This window comes from Vulpes vulpes, chromosome 2, assembly GCF_048418805.1.
Source record: "Vulpes vulpes isolate BD-2025 chromosome 2, VulVul3, whole genome shotgun sequence".
Taxonomy (NCBI): domain Eukaryota; kingdom Metazoa; phylum Chordata; class Mammalia; order Carnivora; family Canidae; genus Vulpes; species Vulpes vulpes.
Genome location: NC_132781.1, coordinates 98,424,350 through 98,447,326, shown reverse-complemented (window position 1 = coordinate 98,447,326; position 22,977 = coordinate 98,424,350). Strand labels below are relative to the sequence as shown.

Here is a 22,977-nt window from a genome sequence, read left to right as displayed (position 1 = left end):
AAAAAGAGATGGAGAAAAAAAAAACTAACTATAAAACTTAGGACATCACTATGTAACAGAATTTTTAAAAGGTTATTATTGAAATCAAGTTGATCTATAAAATTATCTTTAAAAAATATTTGTCATTTCACAGCTATTAAACTGCATATTAACTCTTGAGCTGTCAGCTATTAGTTCTACAATGACCAAGAGGTCAGATGTGCTTTATTTAACCTACCTTTACTATGGCAACATTCCTCAATGTTCCCCAAAATACCTGTGTATGCTTGAGGAAGGACTGAGGAACAGCAAAGTCTCAGAGAGTTTAACAAGATTACTACTGTATTCTAAATAGCTGGGAGAACTTCCTCTTTTTCAATTACTGAAGATTTGATTTAAATGTTCTCAACACACACCCAGAACCAAAAGATGTTGCTTAGGTTTTAAGTTCTGAGTTTTAACTTCAAGATAATGTTAATGAATATGACTTACTCAGTTAAATCTATCCTACCAAAACATGGATTTAATAAAATAATAATGTATACATGGAACCTAATCTATATACCTAACATTTTCCTATGGAGCTGCATAAAGAAACCAGCCACTAACATTCTTCTATTGCTTTTATGAAAGTAAAATCATAGGAGAGGCACTTCATAATCTCATTCACAACTGCTTATTGTCTCCTCACCTTTAAAGAACATTAGTAGCCCACTATGTCATTATGAGATTTAAAGGTTGTTATCTACTTGGTAGAAAAATAAGATGGCTGGGACGAAACAACAATAGATTGGTCCACCATCCCAATTCACCAAACCGTCTCTTCATGCTCGCCAAATGAAGTGACAAGTGTTTAGACTCAGTTTTGACCACACATCTATTATGTTTCATAAAACTCAAACTGTATCATATTTTAAATAATATATTTAAAAACCAAAGCTCAAAATAAAGTGTTTCATCGGAATGGAAGGGAAATTCCAAGCTAAGGGTTAAATTTTACTGCAGAGCACATTCAAAAGTAACCACACATAAATCCACCTAAATATTTACAACAGTAGTTTTTCCTCACACACAAGAAAGAATTTTTTTTAACTAAAGTCTCAAGGTTTTGAATTCTAAATTTTAAGCTTTTCTGAAATGGCTAATTATGCAAGAACATTTAATATAATAGGTCTAAAATTTAACTCTTTGAAGAGAATATCCGTTTTATTCATTTACAAAATTATTTGTACCTATATGAGCATTTTCAAGTTATGTCTATATAGAAAAACATACATATTAAGAACCCATTTACGTTACATCAATCATTTAAGGATAACTGTAATTTGCCACTTAATTAGCAACTATAAAGAAGTTCTTTATTATCCATTCTAATCTGTCACCATCTGTCTTTTTTCCACACATTTTTGTTTTTACAGCTGGTGTTAAAAGCTCTCTACAGTGTAGCAAATACTTTCAAACATTTAGTATATGCAATACTTTAAACATACATTTTCTAAAATTAACATACTGCCTGCAATGAAAAAAATAAAATCAAGCATCTTAAACATCCTACCTTTAAATTTCAACTTTTAAAACTTTTTTAGAGTATTATCTCAGATATGAAAACATAACACATTCTATACCATGTCTCAACAGAGGCAGGAAAAGACAATTCAATGTTGTGAATGTCAAAAATGAGGGATTTCTTTTCTAAACATATTAGTACTTCAAAGATTAAAAACTGAAAAATGCAATTTTAACAGTGGAAAATAAGATCTTGATTATAGAAAGAGATGACTGAATTCTGCTAATATTCAAAATGCAAATAAAGTTACATTAAAAATAATTACGGTTTTACTATTAATTTTCCACAGTGGCATAAAAATAACAAATATAAGGTAGATTTATTAAAATAAAACAGCGAATTTGGTTGGCATTTTATTTCTTATTACTTGCCTAATTCTTTTTATAAAAATAAGAAAGTCTAGGACTTAAAAATCTTGAAGCCCAAAATAACCTAGTTTAAAATACACAAATAAACTTTTTAGTAAGAGATTAGCAGCCGACAAAATCTCTCTACATATTCAAATTTTTATTATCAGCAAAAGCTTAAAGGAAAAAAAAAGACAATTTATCCCCCTCATTTATTCCTAGGGGGGCAAAAAAAAATGGGTAAGAAGGCATTTATCGTATACTTTACTAATATATTTATATCCAAGAGTCTTTAACATTTACATTTCTCAAAATACTCGTGTTCAAGTTAAAAAGACAAAGTAAAAACCTAGAACACAGGGCTAATAGATTATAAATTCGCTGAATTATTCTATTCTCCATAAAATAGGGTTGCCATATAAAATCAGCATACCCAGTTAATGTAACTTTAAATTTTAGTTAAACAATAGATTATTTTTTCAGTATAAATATGCCCCATGCATTTATTTGGAAAATACTTATAGTGAAAAACAATTTGTTGTTAAACTGAAATTCAAAATTAAATGGTCGGGATCCCTGGGTGGCGCAGCGGTTTGGGGCCTGCCTTTGGCCCAGGGCGCGATCCTGGAGACCCAGGATCGAATCCCACATCGGGCTCCCGGTGCATGGAGCCTGCTTCTCCCTCTGCCTGTGTCTCTGCCTCTCTCTCTCTCTGTGTGACTATCATAAATAAAAATTTAAAAAAAAAAACAAAAAAAAAAAAAACAAAATTAAATGGTCATCATGAGTAGCCTTACAAAAGATATGTAAGCTTATCACAATCCTACTTTAAACTTCAAGCTTTATAATCAATGTATTAATAATCAACAACTATTATTTACTGAGAACTATTTATATTCCCTACAAATTACCTACTACTTGTTTACTTACTAAGAATATATGCATTAACTGTTTTAGTGTTTAATTAGGAAAGGTAAATAATTTATTAAAAAGAAAGACTGTTCTATAAAGCAGAAAGGAAACTCCAGCTTTTGTTGTTTTTTCTCCCCAAACTTAAACTTTATTCCACATCTATTTAAACATTAAAATTACAGTTCAGCTTTGGAGACACATGTCATAACATAAAAGGTCCCAGAAACATTTTAACAAGGAACACTAATCTTTAGGTAATCTTACTACAGCAACTAATCATAAAATAATCTCCAATGATCCATTAGTTATGAACAAGAAATAAATTCTTTTTACAAAACTTAACTGCTATTCATCATTGCAAGAACAATTATTTTAACTAAAACATCATAATTAATACCTTGCTGGAAAGGACTAGCTGCTGACACAGTGGTTCCTGGGTTTCTTCCACCAGGCTTTCTTCCCCTTTGACCTGAGCTGTGAGCTGAAGACTTCTTCCCTTTGCCCTCTGACCCTCTAGCCTCTGAAACATCTTTTCCACTAGTTGTGTGCGCAGAGACTTCTTGGAAGTTTGCATTTGTAAATCGAGCTGCAGTATCTTCCAAGCGCTTCAATGATCCAGATATAGAGTTGCTGCTAGTGCTCGTATAAGTCTAACATTTTCATTGAGAAAGGAAGTTGAAAAAGAATTGATTAGATTTTGCTATGGGGGGGAAGCATATTAATAAGTAATTACTAGACTTGTAAAATAAACATATGAATGTTTCAGTTACAAAAGTAAGTGAGCCCACCTCAGAAAATCATGTAAAACCAATTATTTGAGTCTACTGCAAAGGCTTTTAAATTGCAGCAATTAGTAAAAGTGCTTATTAGTCATAGTTACTCAGCAACACACAGTAAGTAGTGTTGAAGGAACTTATTTCTCAAGCAACATCAATTTCACCAAGAAAAAACTACATCCTAGTCATGAAATTAAAATCAGCTTTAATGTTCAGCACAAAGGCAACAATGAGGGAGAAGTAAGATGCTACAAATTCATTAGAGGACTATATCCATGAGATTGTAAGCACAGGTCAGAGAGCAAGAATTTTAAAAATTAAGGTGAATGCTGCCTTTACAAAACAGCAAGATTAAACCCTTTTAAACAGAAATCATTTCTTCCAAGTTAATACTTGGAAAAAAGTTATGCTTTACAGTTAAGATTTTTAAAAATTAGAAGTATAATTATGCCCTAAAATGGATTCTCAGTCATCCTCCTGATCTAGATATGTTAGGGGAAAATGCAAAATAAAGATGCTTAATTAGTTTCCAATTTTTAATAATCATTTTAAGAGGAGGTATATGCAAACAATGATAAATTAAATAACTGTGAAAATGTGTTCTAAGAGATGTACATTAATCAACATGCTTTAGGGTGCCTGGATGGTTCAGTCGGTTAAGTGTCTACCTTTAGCTCAGGTCATGGTTTCAGGGTCCTGGAATCAAGCCCTGCATCTGGCTCCCTGCTCAGTGGGGAGCCTGCTTCTCCCCCTCCCTCTGCCACTTCCTCTGCATGTACACTCTCTCTCTCAAATAAATAAAATCTTAAAAAAAAAAATCAACGTTTCAAAATAAAAGATTTATAAGAAGGTCCATTGAGTGTGGGATTTTTGTTGCCACTGTTTTAGTTCACTAAATGCCTGAAAGACAAACAGACTTAAATTTCTGTTGAATAAATACATGAATATTTTTCTGATACATCTATCTAAAATCTCTCATGTAATACAAATAAAACTGACATTTCCCACACAAAACCATCACAAACCATCAGATAAATGTGAAAAATGAGAGAGAAAAAAAAAAAAAGAAAAATGAGAAAGACACAGTAAAATCAGGTTTCAAAATGGCTGGAATTTTTAGAAAAATCAATGTTCAAAATGAGGAATCAAAGAAGACTCTAAATGTTTTGAAAACCAAGTATTAGTTACTATTTTTTTTCTGCTACTTGCCCCCCCATACAATCTTTCCCAATACTCTATCCATTATTTCACTGCTGAACCGATTTTAACCATCAAATACAAAAGACATTATCTCATAAAAAACAAATTACTACTTTAATAAGTCAGAATCCACAAAAGGAAACAAAGTTCTCAAAGTAAGTTTTAGGAGAAAACCAATCATGTTTAAGTTGATTAAACTTTGTAGATTACTTCAGAAACATGAACCTTTTCCATGCTGGCCAGGGTCACTTTGGAAACCACACCACTTCATTTTTCAAATATTTTTTTCGAAGAACTCGAGTTGATCCTGAGATTCTCCATCTCACTCACATACAAGACTCGAGAAGTCTGAAAGTAATCTGGAGTGCCTAGGGGCACAGTTAATTAAACACCCAACTCTTGGTTTCACCTTGGGTCATGATCTCAGTGTCTTGAGTTCAAGCCCTGTGTTGGGCTCCATGCTCAGCTGGGAACTTGCTGGAGATTCTCTCTCCCTTTCCCTGTTTCTCCCATGTGCATGCACACATGCGCACGCACACACACACCCACACACACGCTCTCTCTAAGATAAATAAATCTTTTTAAATAAATAAATAAATAAATAAATAAATAAATAAATAAATAAAGTCAATCTAAGAAGAACACAGTGAAGTTCTTCATTCAGGTACTTTGTCCACTTATCAAATAAGCAAAGAAGAAAAAACTAGGTGGAAAACCAAACAGAAATATACTATCCATTTCCACATACCAATCTAAATTAGGGTTGGTCAATTTTCCCATTCACTTAATAGAATGTCCTTGCTTATTACCCTTAAGTATAAATATGTTCATAAATCCAATAAAAATATGGCATATGGAAGAAATATTATAAGAAAGCAATGAATGACAGTTAAGCAAATTTCAGTGACAAAAGTCATATTAAATAAGACCATAGCATTTTCTTTTTAAAAAAACTTAGACATCTTCTAAGCAGCAAAAGATATCAGAGATTTCTTATTAAGAAAAAAAAAAATAAAACTCTAGCTGAAGATTCTAACAGTTCTCTTAAAATATTACACCTAACAAGGGAAAAATGTCTATATGGTTTTACTAAAAGAGAGACCTCCAACCTTTACTCCACTGCTAAGTTAATTTAAGAGTATCTGTTCCAGGGCAGCCTGGGTGGCTAAGCGGTTTACCGCCACCTTCGGCCTAGGGTGTGATCCTGGAGACCCAGAATCGAGTCCCATGTTGGGCTCCCTGAATGGAGCCTGCTTCTCCCTCTGCCTGTGTTCTCTGCCTCTCTCTCTCTCTCTCTTCTGTGTCTTTCATGAATAAATAAATAAATTCTTTAAAAAAAAAAATCAAGAGGTAGAAAAGCTGAGACACAATGAGTAACCTAATGCCACAGATCTGCTCTTTTCTCAGTTTAACAACCTAAATAACTCTCATAGTATGAACATCTCACTGCTCTGACAGCAATTCTAGTGCTTAAAAATACACATTTTCCATGTAAATTATCCCAAAAAATACAAACTAGTTACTTCATTTGGTATTTGACTGAATACAGTCTTTTTTTCACCCTTTTCCACTGGAGATAAAACTGCATATTCCACCATATTGAGACTCTCTGAGGAAATGTATATATATTTTGGCTTATATTTATTTACAGGCAACTTAATGAATCTCTTAAAATAAATATTCATGTATGATTTTTGTTTTGAGACTAGCTACAATTATTAGTCTCGGATAAGATGCAATGCCAATATACCTATTGAATAACATTCACTGGAGAAAAAACTACATTCAATTAAAAAAAAAATCAGACTCAGAATTTAACAATGACTCTATGATAGGCTAACCAAAGAAAGAGATGTTTTCAAAAGTATGCCTGCCTTATTCTACAAAGCTCTGTAATCCACATTCAGGAGAAAGAGGCAGAGAGAAGAGAAATAACTAAGAGTGTCTTCCACCAGCATGATGAAATATAATAATGCTGGCTAAAATATGTTTTTAATTATGTAATATTCAAGTGTCTCATAAAAGCCACAAATTTTTTACTCAGTCAACTCTCAAAACTGAAGCACAGACGGAATGAAGTCTTTAAAAGGGAGTTTGAGCTGGATCAGTTAGCTGTGGGACAATGTTCAGCAGCTTAATTTACATGTTATTTTCCGAAGGACAGAAAAGATATATAAGAAATTTTAAAATTACAAAATTTGATGAAAACTATAAACCTACCAATCAACTAACCTCAAGCATAAGAAACATGAAGAAAAATCCATGACTATACATCACAATCAACTGCTTATCATCAAAAACCAGTAATAAAGAAAAAATGATATACTGATAGCAGCAAGGGAGCTAAAAAAAAAAAAAAAAAAAAGGAAAAAAGGATGCCTTATGTGCTAAGAAACAAAGATAAAAATGAAAGATTTCTCATGGAAACAATCCATGTTGGAAAACAAGAAGACAATGAAAAACAAACCATTAATCTAGAATTCTATACCGAGCTAAAATATCTTATAAAGCAAAGGCAAAATATAGTTGACCTGTAAACAATACCAGTCTTAACTGTATGGCTCCATTTATACATGGCTTTTTTTCAATAAATACAGAAGAGCACTGTAATTGTATTTTCTTTTTGACTGTCTTAATACCATTTTTTCCAGCTTATTGTATTGTAAGAACACAGAATATAAAAATACACATAACACGCAGAATATGTGTTTTTTAAAGACATTTTATTTTATTATATTTTTTATTTTTTTTAATTTTTATTTTTGATAGTCAGAGAGAGAGAGAGAGAGAGAGAGAGAGAGGCAGAGACACAGGCAGAGGGAGAAGCAGGCTCCATGCACCAGGAGCCCGACGTAGGATTCGATCCCGGGTCTCCAGGATCGCGCCCTGGGCCAAAGGCAGGCGCCAAACCGCTGCGCCACCCAGGGATCCCAGAATATGTGTTAATTCACTGTTTATGTTATCAGTAAAACTTCTCGGTCAACAGAAGTTGTTGGGGAGTCAAAAGTTATATGCAGATTTTTCTACTGTGCAGTGGTCCTAACCCCTACATTCCTCAAAGGTCAACTGTAATTGCTGTTCAGATAAAAGAGCTAAAAGTACTAACCACCAGCAAATCGCAAATCAATGCTACTATAAATGCTAAAGGTTGTCTTTTAGCAGAAGGAAAACAACAAAGGAAATGTAGATCTAGACAAAGTAATTTGAAACACTAGAAACAGTAATTACATGGGTAAATATGAAGGACTTTTATAATTAATCTCTTTATGAGATAATTGATGACTTAGACCAAATTAGTAACAACTGTGAGGTTTAAAAAATATGTAAAAATTTAATTATGACAAAAATAGCACAAAACCCAAAAAGGTGGAATTGCAAGTATGTAAACTGCATACATATTGTTATACAATATGGAAAATGGCATAAGATAAAAATAAGCATATAAAGACCTTCAACAGTATAAATCAGCTTGACCTAATGACATTTACAGAATAACTCCATATAATAGGTGCAGAGTGAACACACATTCTTTTCAGAAGCACACAGAAAATTAAACAAGATAATATTTGTTCTGTGTCTTTTTTTAATCTCAAAAAACTTAAAAGAAACTATATAACACAAAGATATTAAATTAAAAATCAGTAACTTGAAGATATATGAAAAGTCCCCAAATGTTTCAAAAGTAAATAATACATTTCTAAGTAACCCATGGATCAGAGAAATCAAAAGGAAACTACAAGGTATTTGTTCAATTAAATAAAAATGAAAATACAATGTATCAAAATTCAGAAGTGGAGCTTAGAGCAAAGTTTGAAGTATTAAATGTCTATGTTAACACTTTAAGGACTCTGGTCCAGCATATAAAAACCTTAGCAGAGAAGAGATGAAGGGAAGGGTGGGGGGAGGGGTAAGAACGGGATGGGGAAAGAGATGCAACATTAGTATCAAGAATAACTGAATTTCCCAAATTAGTGTCAGATACCATACCACAGATAGAGAAGATGCAAGAAGCTCTGAGAATACTAAATAAGACAAATGTCAAAAACCTAAACAAAACAAAACAAAAAACCCAACCCAAATATACCCAGGCAGATCATAGTCAAACTATACAAAATGAAAAATATAAGAAAAAAATCCTGACAGAGGCTAGAAGGAAAAAAGCCTTGCCCATGAAGTAGCAAAGATAAGAATTATATCTGACTTCACCTAAGAAATAATGCAAGCAAGAAAAAAGTGATGTGAAATATTTAAAGTTTTGAGAGGATAAAAAAGAACTAGCATTCTGTACACACTAAAATTACCCTTCAAAAGTAAAAAACAAACACTTTCTCAGATAAATAAAAATTGAGGGAATTTGATGCCAGTAGGCCGCCTACCTTGCAAGAAATGTGAAAAGAAGTTCCTCAGAGAGATGGAAATAACAGAGGTCAGAAACATGGATTTATACTAAGTATCAGAGAATGAATCAATAAAGGTAAAATAAAAACTCTGATTTTTTTCTTTTACTTCCTTAATCTAACAATGTTCAAAATAATAATAGCAACAATATATTTGATTATTATCTAGTCTTATGCATATATACTTTTATGTATGCTTCTGTAATGATGGTTTTTTTTTTTTTTAATTTTATTTATTAATGAGATGTGGGACTCGATCCTAGGTCTCTAGGATCAGGTCCTGGGCCGCAAGTGGTGCTAAACCGCTAAGCCACCCGGGCTGCCCTGTATGCTTCTGTAATGAAATGAACAACCACACTGACAGAAAAGATGGGAGGGGAGAATTAGGAATATTTTGTCATTGTATGGTACTTGTAATGTGGGATAATATTTGAAAGTGAACTTGGATTAGCTATAAATATGTACTGCACACAGTAGGGCAACTATGGAAAAAAGTATAATTGATATGTTAAGAAATGAGAGAAAACAGAATCATAAAAAAAAAACAAAAACAAAAAACCCTCAATTAAAACCCTAGAGGGAGCCTCACTTCTCCCCTTCCACCCACCGCTAGGCACCCTGGAAGCTGTACTTGCTTTGCTGCTTTCCTTCTCCCACAATACCTTGTACTCTTCCCTTTCCAACCAAGGCCCAGCAGAATGGTCCCTGCAAAAGAGGGTGGCAAGACGAAGGGCCATTCTTTCAGCAACAAGGTAGTGACCAGAAAACACACCATCAACATTCATAAGCACATCCGAAAGTGAGTTTCAAGAAATGTATCCCTCATGCACTCAAAGTGATCCTGAAATTTGCCATGAAGGGGATGTGAACTCCACATGTGCCCGCGGACAACAGGATCAACGAACCCGTCTGGGCCAAAGGAGTAAGGAATGTTCCATACTGAATTTGTGTGCAGTTGTCCAGAAAATGGTAATGAGGATGAAGATTCACCAAACAAGTTCTATACACTAATTACCTACATACCAGTTACCACTTTCAAAAATCTACGGATAGTTAATGTGGGAAGGCGCACCTGGCTGGCAGTCGGTTGAGCATCTGAATATCGGGTTCAGCTCAGATCATGATCTCAGGGTCATGGGATTGAGCCCCATGTCAGGCCCCGTGCTCAATGCAGAGTCTGCATGAGTTTCTCTCTCCCTCTGCTCCACCTGGTGTGCACTAGTGCATATTCTCTCTCTCTCTCTCTCTCTCAAATAAATAAATAACAAATCTATTTTTAAAAATCGAGGGGAAAAAATAAAAAATAAAAAAATTGAGGGGAGCCTGGCTGACTCAGGCAGTAGGACATGTGACTCTTGCTCTCTGGGTTGGGAGTTCAAGCCCCACACTGGGTGTAGAGATTACTTAAAAATACAATCTTTTTAAAAAATTGAATCAATCATTAATAATCCCCCCAAACAGAAAACACCAGGCCCAGATGGGTTCACTGGTAAATTCTACCACACATTTAAGGAAGAAATCATACCAATTTTTCTACAATCTTGTTCAGAGGATATAAGCTGAGGAAATACTTCCTAATTCATGCCAGGAGGCCAATATTACTCTAATACCAAAACAGACAAAGAGATTATAGGAAAGAAAACAGCAGAACAACATCTCTCAAGGAATAGATGAAAACATCTATAGATTATTAGAAAATCATATCCAACAATTTATAAGAAGAATTATATACCAAAACCAAGTGGGATTTATCCCAGGACTGCAAGGCTAGATCAACATTCAAAAACCAATTAACGTAATCAATCACATCCACAGGTAAAGAAGAAAAATTGTATGTCATATGAATAGTTGCAAAAGAAAGCATTTGGGGCACCTGCATAACTCATTTGGTTCAGTGCCCAACTCTTGCTTTCAGCTTAGGTCATGATTTCAGGGCCCTGAGACTGAGCTCTACATTGGGTGGTTCTGCACTCAGCATGTAGTCTCCTTGGGATTCTCTCTCCTTCTCCTTCTGCCCTTCCTCCCACTTGCACACACTCTCTCTAAATTAATTAATTGAATCCTTTTTTTAAAAAAAAGAAAAGGCATTTGAAAAAGTATAATATCCACTCAAAATAAAAACTCTCAGCAAACTAGGAATAAAAGGAACTTCCTCAACTTGGTAATGAACATGTACAAAAAACTTAAAAGAAATTAAAATAAAATATACACTGATTAGGAGGGAAGAAATAAAAGTTTATTTTTTTCAGAGAGGACATAATTGTCTACATAGAAAATCCAAAATTACTGACCAAAGACCTCTTGGAAATAATAAGTGATTATGTAAAAACTGAAGAATAAAATATTATCATAAAAAAGAAAAATTGAGGCATCTCAGTGGTTCAGTCAGTTAAGTGTCCATCTCTTGACTTCAGCTCAGTTCATGATCTCGGTTCTGAGATCAAGCCCCATGTCACGCTGGTCATGGAACCTGCTTAAGAATCCCTTTCTTGGGGCAGCCTTGGGGGGGCTCTGTGGTTTAGCACCGCCTTCGGCCCAGAGCATGATCCTGTAGACCCAGGATGGAGTCCCATGTCAGGCTCCCTGCATGGAGCCTGCTTCTCCCTCTGCCTGTGTGTGTGTGTCTCTCTCTCTCTCTGTCTCTCATAAATAAATAAAATCTTTAAAAAAGAAAAAAAAAAATCCCTTTCTTGGGATGCCTGAGTGGCTCTGCTCAAAGAGTGATCCCAGGGTCCCTGGATCAAGTCCTGCATCAGGCTCCCCTCGAAGAGCCTGCTTCTTCTTCTGCCTATGGCTCTGCCTCTGTGTGTTTCTTATGAATAAAATCTTAAAAAAAAAAAAAAAAAAAAACCTTTATTTCCCTCTCCCTCCCTATACCCCTCTGCCTTAAAAAGAAGAAAAGAAAAAAATTGCTTTCACATATACTAACAAGGAACAAGTGGAATTTTAAATTAAAAGCACAGTACCATTTACAATACCACTTCCAAAAATTAAGTACTTAAAGTTTAAATCTAACAGAATATGTATAAGGTCTGTATGAGAAAAAGAAGAACAAAAGTTCTATGAAGAAAATCAAAGAACTAAATAAATGAAGAGATATCCCAACTTCATAGCAAAACTTAATATTGTCAAGATGTCAGTTCCTCCCAACTTGATCTGCAGATTCAATACAATTTTTAAAATTATTTATTTGAAAAAGAATGCACAAGTGGGAGGAAGGGCAGAGTAAGAGAGAGAACCCTGAAGCAGACTCTCTGCTGAGTGCAGAGCCTAGTGCATGGCTTGATCCAGGGACACTGAGATCATGACCAAAGTCGAAATTAAAGAGTTGACCATTCAACCAACTAAGCCACTCAGGCATCCCAAGATTCAATACAATTTCAATCAAAATTCCAGGAAATTATTTATGCATACTGAGAAACTGATTCTAAAGCATATATGAGGGCAGCCCGGGAGGCTTAGCAGTTTCATGCCGCCTTCAGCCCAGGGCCTGATCCTGAAGACCCGGGATCGAGTCCCTTTCAGGCTCCCTGCATGGAGCCTGCTTCTCCCTCTGCCTGTCTCTCTCTCTCTGTCTCTCTGTGTGTCTCTCATGAATAAATAAATAAAATCTTATAAAATAAAATAAAATAAAGCATATATGAAAAGGTAAAAGACAAAGAATAGCCATCGCAATATTAAAGTTCAAAAATAAAAGTATTGACATTATTCGATTTCAAACTTCCTTTAAAACTACAGTAATTAAAAAAAAACTACAGTAATTAAGATATAGTGCTGTTGAAATAATAGATAAACAAATCAATGGAACCAATAAGAAACATAAACAGACCCACATAAATATAATCAATTGATTTTTTTTTAAAGATTTACTTATTTATTTTGGAGAGAGAGAGAACAGCAGTGGAAGGGGTACAAGGAAAGAGAGAATCTTGAAGCATACTTTCCTAACACAGGGCACAGAGTCTAACACAGGGCTCAATCCCAGGTCCCTGAGATCATGACTTGAGCTTAAATCAAGAGTTGGCCACTTAACCAAACTGAGCCACCCAGGCACTCCAACTGATTTTTGACAAAGGTACAAAAGTAAAATGATGAAACTAAGATAGGCTTTTTAATAAAGAATGCCAGAATTGGATATCCACATACAAAAAAATGAATCTCGACATAGAATTTATTTATGGCCTTCATAAAAATTAACTCAAAATGGGTCACAGATCTAAGTGCAAAACACAAAACTATAAATCTCCCAGAGAATAATTTGAGAAAAATAGAGTGAATCTTGGGTTTGGCAATGACTTTCCAGATTTAACACCAAAAGCACAATTCATGAAAGAAAGAATTAGTAAGCTGAACTTAATTAAAATTACAAACTTCTGCTCTGTCAAAGACAGAGTAAAGAAAATGAAAAGATAAAAAACAAGGTTCTTAGAAAATATTTGATAAAGACCTATCTGACCAATTTTGCACAAAAACTATGACAAATAATAAGATTTGTATAGAACCACAAAATACCCCAAACAGCCAAAGCAATCTTTAAAAAGAACAAAGCGGGAAGTATCACAATTCCAGATCTCAAGATATACTACAAAGCTGTTGTAATCAAAATGCTGTGGTACTGGTATAAAAACAGACACATACATCAACAGAACAGAACAGAGAACACAGAAATAAACCCATGCCTCCATGGTCAATTAATCTATGGAAAAGGAGGCAAGAATATAAAATGGGAAAAGACAGTCACTTCAATAAATGGTGCTAAAGGGGCACCTGGGTGGCTCAGTGGGTTAAGCATCTGCCTTTAGCTCAGGTCCTGGGATGGAGCCCCAGGGAAGTCTGTCTGTCCCTCTCCTTCCACCCCTCCCCCTGCTCATACACATTGTCTCTCACTCTCAAATAAATAAAATCTAAATAAGTAAATAAATAAGTAAATGGTGCTGAAACTGGATGGGTACAGGCAAAAGGATGAAACTGGACCACTTCCTTACACTGTACACAAAAATAAAAACACAGATTAAAAACCTAAATGTAAGACCTGAAACCAGAAAACTCTCAGAAGAAAAGATAGGCCATAGAAACATTTTTCAAGGTATGTCTCTTCAGGCAAGGGAAATAAAAGCAAAAATCAACTATTGGGGCTACATCAAAATAAAAAGCTTTTGCACAGCAAAGGGAATCGTCAACAAAAGGGTAACCTCTACTGAAATATATCTGACAAGTGGTTAATATACTAAATATATTAAGAAGTTATTCAACTCAATACCAAAACAAAGTGATCGAAAAAATAGACAGATGATCTGAAAAAGCATTTTTCCAAAGAAGACATACAGATGCCCAACATACACATGAAAAGATGACAAATGTCAACCAAAAACAATGAGGTACCACCTCACACATATCAGAATCACTAAAATCAAAAGGAGAAGAAGTAAGTGTTAGCAAAGATGTGGAGAAGAAGGAATCTTCATGCACTGCTGGTGGGAATATAAATTGTTACAACCCCAGTGGAAAGCAGTATGGAAGTTCCTCGAAAAATTAAAAGTAGAATTCAGAAGACCACTAAGTAATGCTTTTATTTACATACAATAAAGTTTTCTATTCCTCAAAAAAATTAAAAATAGAAATACCACATGACCCAATAATTCCACTACTGGGTATATGGTACCCAAAGAAAACAAAAAATGCTAATTCAAAAAGATACATGTACATCTTAAACTTATACCAGCTTTACTTATGATAGCCAAGATATGGAAGCAACCAAGTGTCCACTGATACATGAATAAAGAAGATGGGGGTGGGTGTATGTATGTGTGTAGATAGGTAGATAGAAATGGAATAAGATTGAATACACAATGAAATATTATGCAGCCATATAAAAGGATGAACGCTTATTGTTTCCAACAACATGGATGAACCTACAGTATATTACACTAAGTGAAATAGGTCAGACAAAGACAAATACCATATGATTTCCTTATGTGTAAAATCTAAAAAGCAAATGAATAAAAAGCAAAAGGCAGAATCAGACCTATAAATACAGAGAACAAACTTATGGTTGCCAAAGAGGAGGGGCAGGGGAAGATGAGCAAAATGGGTAAAGAGGAATGGGAAATACAGCCTTCCAATTACGGAAAGAATAAGTGATGGGAATTAAAAGATACAGCATAGAGAATATAGTCAATAGTATTATAAATAACGTTATATGGTAACAGATGGTAGCTACACTTGTAGTGAGCAGACCATGACATACAGAGTTGTTGAATCACTAGTTTGTACAGCTGAATCTTATGTAACATTGTGTCAGCAGTACTCTTAAAAAAAAAAAAAAAAAAAGACTTTAATATATAAAGAACTCTTAAGAGTCATGAACTGATTTTAAAAAGGGCCAGAAACTTTGACACCTCACCAAAGGATATATACATATAGCAAGTAAGCACAAGAAAGGAAGCTCCACATCCTATGTCAGCAGTAGAATGAAAATTTAAACAATGTGGGGGACACCTGGGTGACTCAGCAGTTGAGCATCTGCCTTCGGCCCAGAGTGTGATCCTGAAGTCCCGGGATCGAGTCCCACATCAGGCTCCCTGCATGAAGCCTGCTTCTCCCTCTGCCTGTGTCTCTGCCTCTCTACCCCTTCCGTGTCTCTCATGAATAAATAAAATCTTTAAAAAGAAAGGAAGGGGGGATCCCTGGGTGGCGCAGCGGTTTGGCGCCTGCCTTTGGCCCAGGGCGCGATCCTGGAGACCCGGGATCGAATCCCACATCGGGCTCCCGGTGCATGGAGCCTGCTTCTCCCTCTGCCTGTGTCTCTGCCTCTCTCTCTCTCTCTCTTTGACTATCATAAATAAATAAAAATTAAAAAAAAATTTAAAAAAAAATAAATAAAAAGAAAGGAAGGAAGGAAAAAAAAAGGAAGGAAGGAAGGAAGGAAGGAAGGAAGGAAGGAAGGAAGGAAGGAAGGAAGGAAGAAAGAAAGAAAGAAAGAAAGAAAGAAAGAAAGAAAGAAAGAAAGAAAGAAAGAAAGAAAGAAAAGAAAAGAAAGATAAAGAAAATTTAAAAAATGAGATACTGCTACACACCTAGTAGGATATTGGATAGTAGGTAAATGGATAAATAAATTGTAGTATATCCAGTGAACGAAGTATTCTTCAGCCCTAGAAGAAATCAGTTATCAAGCCTTGAAAAGACACGGAAGAATCTTAAATGCATACTACTATTAAGTGAAAAAAGCCAGCCAGAAAAGGTTACATACTATATGATTCCAACTATATGACATTTTGAAAAAGGTGAAAGTGTAGACACGGTAAAAACATCAATGGCTGCTAGCGGATGGAGGGTGAGAGGGAAGAAGTTAGAAAACAGATAATATCTAGGGCAGTGCTATTCTCCAGGAAATTACCATGGTGGCTACACGGCATTCCACATGTGTCCAACACATAGAATACAACACCAAGAGTAATCCTAATATGAACTATGAACTTTGGGTGATTATGTGTCAATGAAGGTTCACTGATAGCAACAAATTTACCACTTTGTTGAAGGGTGCTGATAATAGGGGAGGCTGTATATGTATGGCAACAGGGGATATATGGGATATCTCAGTACCTTTCTCTCAATTTTGCTGTGAACCTAGAACTGCTCTAAAAAAATGTCTTAAGATGTTTAAAAAAAAAAAAAAGACATGAAGAAAACTTCAAAGCATATTACTATGTTACAGAAGTCAACCTGAATAAGCTACATAGTGTATAATTCCAATCATCTGTGACATTTTGGAAAAGGTAAAACTATGGACACAGCAAAAAGATTACTGGTTGTTGGGCTTAAAAAGAAGGGGGAACAAATAGAGCACAGAGATTTGCAGGGTAGTGAAACTATTCTGTAAGACACTATAGTGATGGATACATATCATTAAATATTTGTAAAAACACACACCAAAAAAATACAACATACAATACAAAGAATGAACCCTAATGTCAACTATAGACTTTGGGCAATAATGATGTTTCAGTGTAGGTTCACAGATTGTAGTAAAGATACCACTCTGATAGTGGGAAAAGATGTTTATGTGTGGTGACAGAGGGTACACTGGAAATCTTTGTACTTTTCCACTCAATCTTGCTGTGAATCTAAAACCGCTCTAAAAAACAAAAGATTACTGGTTGCCAAAGGCAGGAGTGGAGGTGGGGAGTGGGAAAAAAAATAGATGAACTAGTTTTGTTTTTAAGTTCAAATAAGCTGCACTGAAATAGAGAGAGAGAGAGCGTGTGTGATAGTTGCCTGCCACTCGATTGCCAGGGAAAATTTCCCCATCCACACATCACTTAAATCTACCCATTTACCTATCACTTCTTTAATTTTTATGCATGAGAACTTCTTTTGGGTGTTCACTTCCCAAAAATGGAAATGCACAAATTTACTTGTGAATTTTCAAAGTTGAGTAATTATGAAAATGTCAGTGCAAAACATGCATTATTTGCAGGTTCCAAACTATGATTCTAGTCTTCATAGAAACTATGATTCTATTCTTACTGAACAGATAAGACCTTTAAAAATTCATGTTAAAGTTCACTAATTTTTTTAAACTGCCTATATTGGAAAAAAAGGAAGGCCTCAAATAAATTCTATCATCTTATACATTAAAAAATTAGAAAAAGAAGAATGAAGTAAATCCCCAAGTAAGCAGTAGAAAGGAAAAATAAAATCAGAGCTAAAACTATTGAAAACTAAAATACAAAACATTAATATCAGTAGAAAAAAAATCAATGAATCCAAAAGCTAATAATTTAAGATTAATAAAATTCATAAATGTCTAGCCAGCCTAGATTAGGAAAAAAGATACAAATGTCAAAAGTTCCTCAAGGAGAAACAAGTAACCTAAATACAACTCTATTAAAGAAATGGAATTATAGTTTAAAAACCTTCCCAAGGAAAACTCTATGCCCAGATGCCTTTAAAAGTAAATTCTGCCAAACATTAATACAAAATCTAGACAAACTTCCAGAAAACTGAACAAGACTGAAACATTTGGCAACTAACTCTGAGGCCAGCATTATTTTTGTAACCAAATCCAATGACATTCTAAGAAAAACTACAAGAGTGCCTGGGTGGCTCAGTCGTTTAAGCAACTGACCCTTGACTTTGGCTCAGGTCATGATCTCAGGGTCGTGAGATCAAGCCCTTCCCTACACTTAAACTCTATCTTTCTCTCTCTCTCTCTCAAAATGAATGAATGAATGAATGAATGAATGAATGAATGAAAGAAAGAAAAAAGAAAACTACAAACCAATATCCCTCCTGAATACAGAGCAAAAGTTCCTTTACATTTCAAAAAAGCTGAATTAATAATATACAAAAATGGCAATATATCAAGGCCAAGTGAGATTTATCTCAGGAATGAAAGTTTGACTCAAAGGGGGAGTGGGGTGATGGGACGATGGACACAACCAATCAATATTCACCATATTAACAGATTAAGATAGCAAAAAAAAAAACAAAAAAACAAAAAAAACAAATTAAAAAAACCTATATCAATCTAATGAAATATGTAGAAAAATTATTTGACAAAATCTAATATCCATGGCTGATTAAAAATCCCCAGCACATTAGGAAGAGAAGGCAACTTCCTAAACATCATATATAATATCAGAAGATTACTTTCCCTTTGGGACACCTGGGTGGTCCAGTCGATTAAGCATGGGACTCCTGATTTCAGCTCAGGTCACGCTCTCAGGGTCATGAGATCAAGCCCCTCACGTGGGGCTCCACATCCAGCATGGATTCTCTCCTCTCCCTCTATACATCCCCCACCCACATTCTCCCTATCCTAAAATAAAAAAAATCTGGGGGAAAAAAAAAAGACTATCAAGAACAAAAGCAAAGATGCTCACTCTCACCACTTATATTTAACGATATATTAAGAAATAAAGAATAGATCAGAAAGGATAAAGTACAACTATCTTATTTGTAGTTGCCATGATCATCTATGAAAAAAATCCCATGGAATCAATTAAGCTACTCAAAATAAATTTTCAGCAAGTTTACAAGACACCAAATATTAAATAATTTTAAATGCATTTTTATATACTAGAATGGAACAATCAGAAACTAGAACTAAAAAAGGTGTATAAAATCTGCACACTTGTTGCTAGTGTGCAAAGACTTAAATAAGAGATGTACTCTGTTCATGAATCAGAAAACTCAATATTAAGACATCAATTCTCCCTCAAAATGATTTGTAGACTCAGTGCAGTTTGAATCAAAACACAGGCAGTTTTATTTCTACAACTTGACAGTCTGATTCTAAAATCCATATAAAAACCTAGAAGAGCCACAACAATTTTCAAAGAGAAGAAAAAAGTTGGAAGATGGATCCTATCTGAACTAAGGTATTATAAAGCTACAGTAATCCAGATAGTGTGGAATTGAATGTAAAAGCAAACAGATCAAGGGAGAACAGAGTGCAAAAATACACTGATACATATATGGTCAAATGGGTTTCAACAAATGTGGCTAAAGGCAAGTCAGTGGAGAAAGGATAATATGTTCCACATGTGGGTCAAGAAAAACTGGATATCTATAAATCAGTAGAAAAGTCATTCAGTAAGTGGACTTTGATGTATAACTCACATTATATGCAAAAATTAACACAAAATGGACCATAGACCTAAAGGCAAAACATAAAAATACAGAACTTCCAGAAGAAAACATTAAAATACACACACACACACACACACACACACACATTTCATTAATGTTAGGGTTGTGGATTCAGGCCGTGCACTGGGGCTCCACGTTGGGTTAAAAAAAATTGTCTGCTTAAGCCACTGAATGGGAAAAATACTTGCAAAAATAATGTATCTGGTAAAAGAGCTGCCCCCAGAACATATAATGACTCACAAAATGCACTATTAAGAAAGCAAGCCAATTAAAAAGGGCAGGTAATTGAAAGATCTAAGCAGACTTTCACCAAAGAAAATTTATAAAATATCAAATATGCACATGGAAAGACGTTCAACACAATACTGTCATTAAAGAAATGCAAACTGAATGAGGAACTAGTGCATATCCACTAGAAATGCTAAAACTGAAATGACTGATCTTACCAAATGTTGCAGAGAAGGCAGAGGAACAGGAACTCTGGTTTACCACTCACAGAATAAGTTGAATGGTACAACTATCTTGAAAATAGTGGGGTAGTGTCTTAAAAAATTAAGGATGCACTTACCATGTGACCCCAGTTACTCCACTTCCTGGTATTTATTCAAGAAAAATCTGTCTATATAAAGTAGGCTTTATTTGTAATAGCCAAAAACTGGAAAACAATCTGAATGTTCATCAATTACTGAATGGATATCAATTTGGTATGTCCATATAATAGAAAGTAAGCAATAAAAAGAAATAAGCTACTGATACAACATGGAAAAAATCTCAAAATACTTATGGTTACTGAAAGGGATCAGATTTTTTAAAGTGTACATACTATATGTTACCATTTTTACCATTCTAAAAAGTTCAAACTAGAACTTTTATGTCACCATATGACTAAACATGACAGCTAATCCTCATATTATTATGACACAGTTAACTTTTTTTTCTTTTCTTTAATTTGGCTACCAGCATATTCGCATCCTCTTGGTTTTCTACCAAACCCTGGCCTCCTCTTCTCAGTCTTGTTTACTAGTTTTCCCTCTTCTCCCAGATCTTTCCACACTGGCAGCCCTGGGGCTTTCTAAGACCTCTTCTCCTTCCTACCTGCACTCACTCCTTCACTGGCACCCACTCTTATGGCTTTAAGTAAACTCTATACAGATAGAACTCCCAAATTTATATTTCAAGTCTGGACCTCTTTCCCAAATGCCAGACTAAGCATGCCACTGGCTATTAACATTCCTACCTGGATGTCTCATAAATATCTCAACCCTAACGTAGGCAGAAGAGCCCTGCCAAGACGTCCACATCCTAACGCCTGAAACCTGTGATATGTTATGTTACATGGCAAAAGGGCCTTTGCTGATATAATTAAATTATATACTTTATAACAAGAAAATTATCCAGGATTTTTCAGGTAGGCTCAATCTAACCTCATTAACCCTTAAAAGAAAGGAACTGTCTTTGGCCAGAGCAGAAGAGATGCAGAAGTCAGAGAGATTCCAAGGGTGAGAAGATTCAAGCCATTGAGGGCTCTGAAATGGAGGGACCCACGTGCAAGGACTGAAGAGAGCCTCTAGAACCTAAGAGCAGACCCCAACTGAAGGCCTGAAAGGAAATGGGCATAAATCTAACCACCTGAATGAGCTCAGAAGCACTTGCTCCCAAGTGAACCTGGGGCATCCAACACCTTGGTTTCACATTTTGAGAGTAACCAGCCGAGTTCACTCAGTCTTCTAGCCTCCAGAGCAGGAAGATAATAGGTTTAAACTGTTTTTAACTGCTAAATTTCTTCTGACAGCAGAATACAAATACCATATCCAAAACTGAATTTCTCATCTTACCCTCAACCTACCACACCTGTAGTCTTTCCCATCTTTGTTAACAGCAATTACATTCCTTCTAGTTATCTGGCCCAATACGCTTGGACTCCTCTTTAGATCCTCTCTTTCTCTCACACCTCTCATATTCTCTATGAGAAAGTTACACGGGTTCTACTTTCTGATAACCTCTCGCCATCTCCACTGTTAACACCATCTCTCTCTGCGTTATTGTAATAATTTAATGGCCTCCTTGCTTCTTTCATCCTTGACTTTCTACAGTCCATCCACAACAAAGCAGCCAGAAAACCTTACAAAACCCAAATCAGAGCATATTGTATCTCAGTTCAGAATGCACCAGTGGCTTACTTTTTACTCAAACTAAAAAATAACAAGTCCTTCCACTGTTTATAGAGTCCTGCATGACTATGATTGGCCCCTTGCCCAGCCTCATCTCCTACTGTATCTTCATTCCCTTGCTAACTATGTCCCCACTCTTTCCCTGTCTCCATTTATTTTCATATTAGGCACATAATGATCTTAATAATATTTAACATTTACTCTGCTTCCTATGAATTAGATAATGTAATTGCTTTACATATATTACTCAATTCTAGTAATTATTTCACCCACTTTATAGATGATAAAACTGAGTTACAAAGAGGTTAATTAACCTAAGAGCTCATTAAGTTTTGAAGCCAGAACTCAAAATCACAGGTGGACAAAACCCATTTTACAGTCCAAATTCTTAAACTCAATGATGCCCCTCAAGTTGTTAGCCTTACTTAATATTTTTCAAAAACAAATGTAGAATGAACAGAAGGTAGGATAAAGGACTAAGAAATGGGAATCCTAAAGTGCTTAATTTAGGGTTAAAGAGGTAGGAAAAGTTAAAGGGAACCAGGACTGAGAATGACAATAGTTCTTAAAGGTAAAAGCCAGCACATAACTAGTTCTTATAAAAAACAAAATTGGCACTTAAAACTTACTTTCTCTGTCGTAACAGTCAAAGAAGGAACCAATGCAGGTGATGGTTCTGGTTGCTTCTTGTGTTTTTGTTTGTGTTTGTCCTTTTCTTTATATTTCTAGAAATGAATAGAAATAAAATCCTATTTAAATTTAAATCATAAACCATACACACACACACACACACACACACAAATACACACAATAAAAATGAGTTTCTTTCATAATTGTTTAGTAATTCAAAATGTTAATGGATACTTGTCCAAAAATAAAAAGATCATTCCTTCTGATCATATTCTTATTTTATAAATAATACTAGTAACATAGCATTACTAGTATGTTATTTTAAAGTGACTTCAGCATATTTAT

At 34.9% G+C, this 22,977-nt stretch overlaps 1 protein-coding gene across 28 annotated transcripts in view; it reads right to left on the bottom strand.

Annotated features, from left to right (window-relative positions):
- Positions 1 to 22,977, bottom strand: part of MLLT10 (MLLT10 histone lysine methyltransferase DOT1L cofactor) — a 249,580-nt gene that overhangs the window by 70,722 nt on the left and 155,881 nt on the right. For all 28 annotated transcript variants that reach the window (XM_072749337.1, XM_072749338.1, XM_072749339.1 and 25 more), the window contains 2 exons: positions 22,632 to 22,727; positions 3,203 to 3,455 (listed from right to left, as the gene is read on the bottom strand). In XM_072749337.1, the coding sequence (XP_072605438.1) occupies positions 3,203 to 3,455; positions 22,632 to 22,727 (349 nt within the window). The remainder of the gene's footprint in view (positions 1 to 3,202; positions 3,456 to 22,631; positions 22,728 to 22,977) is intronic.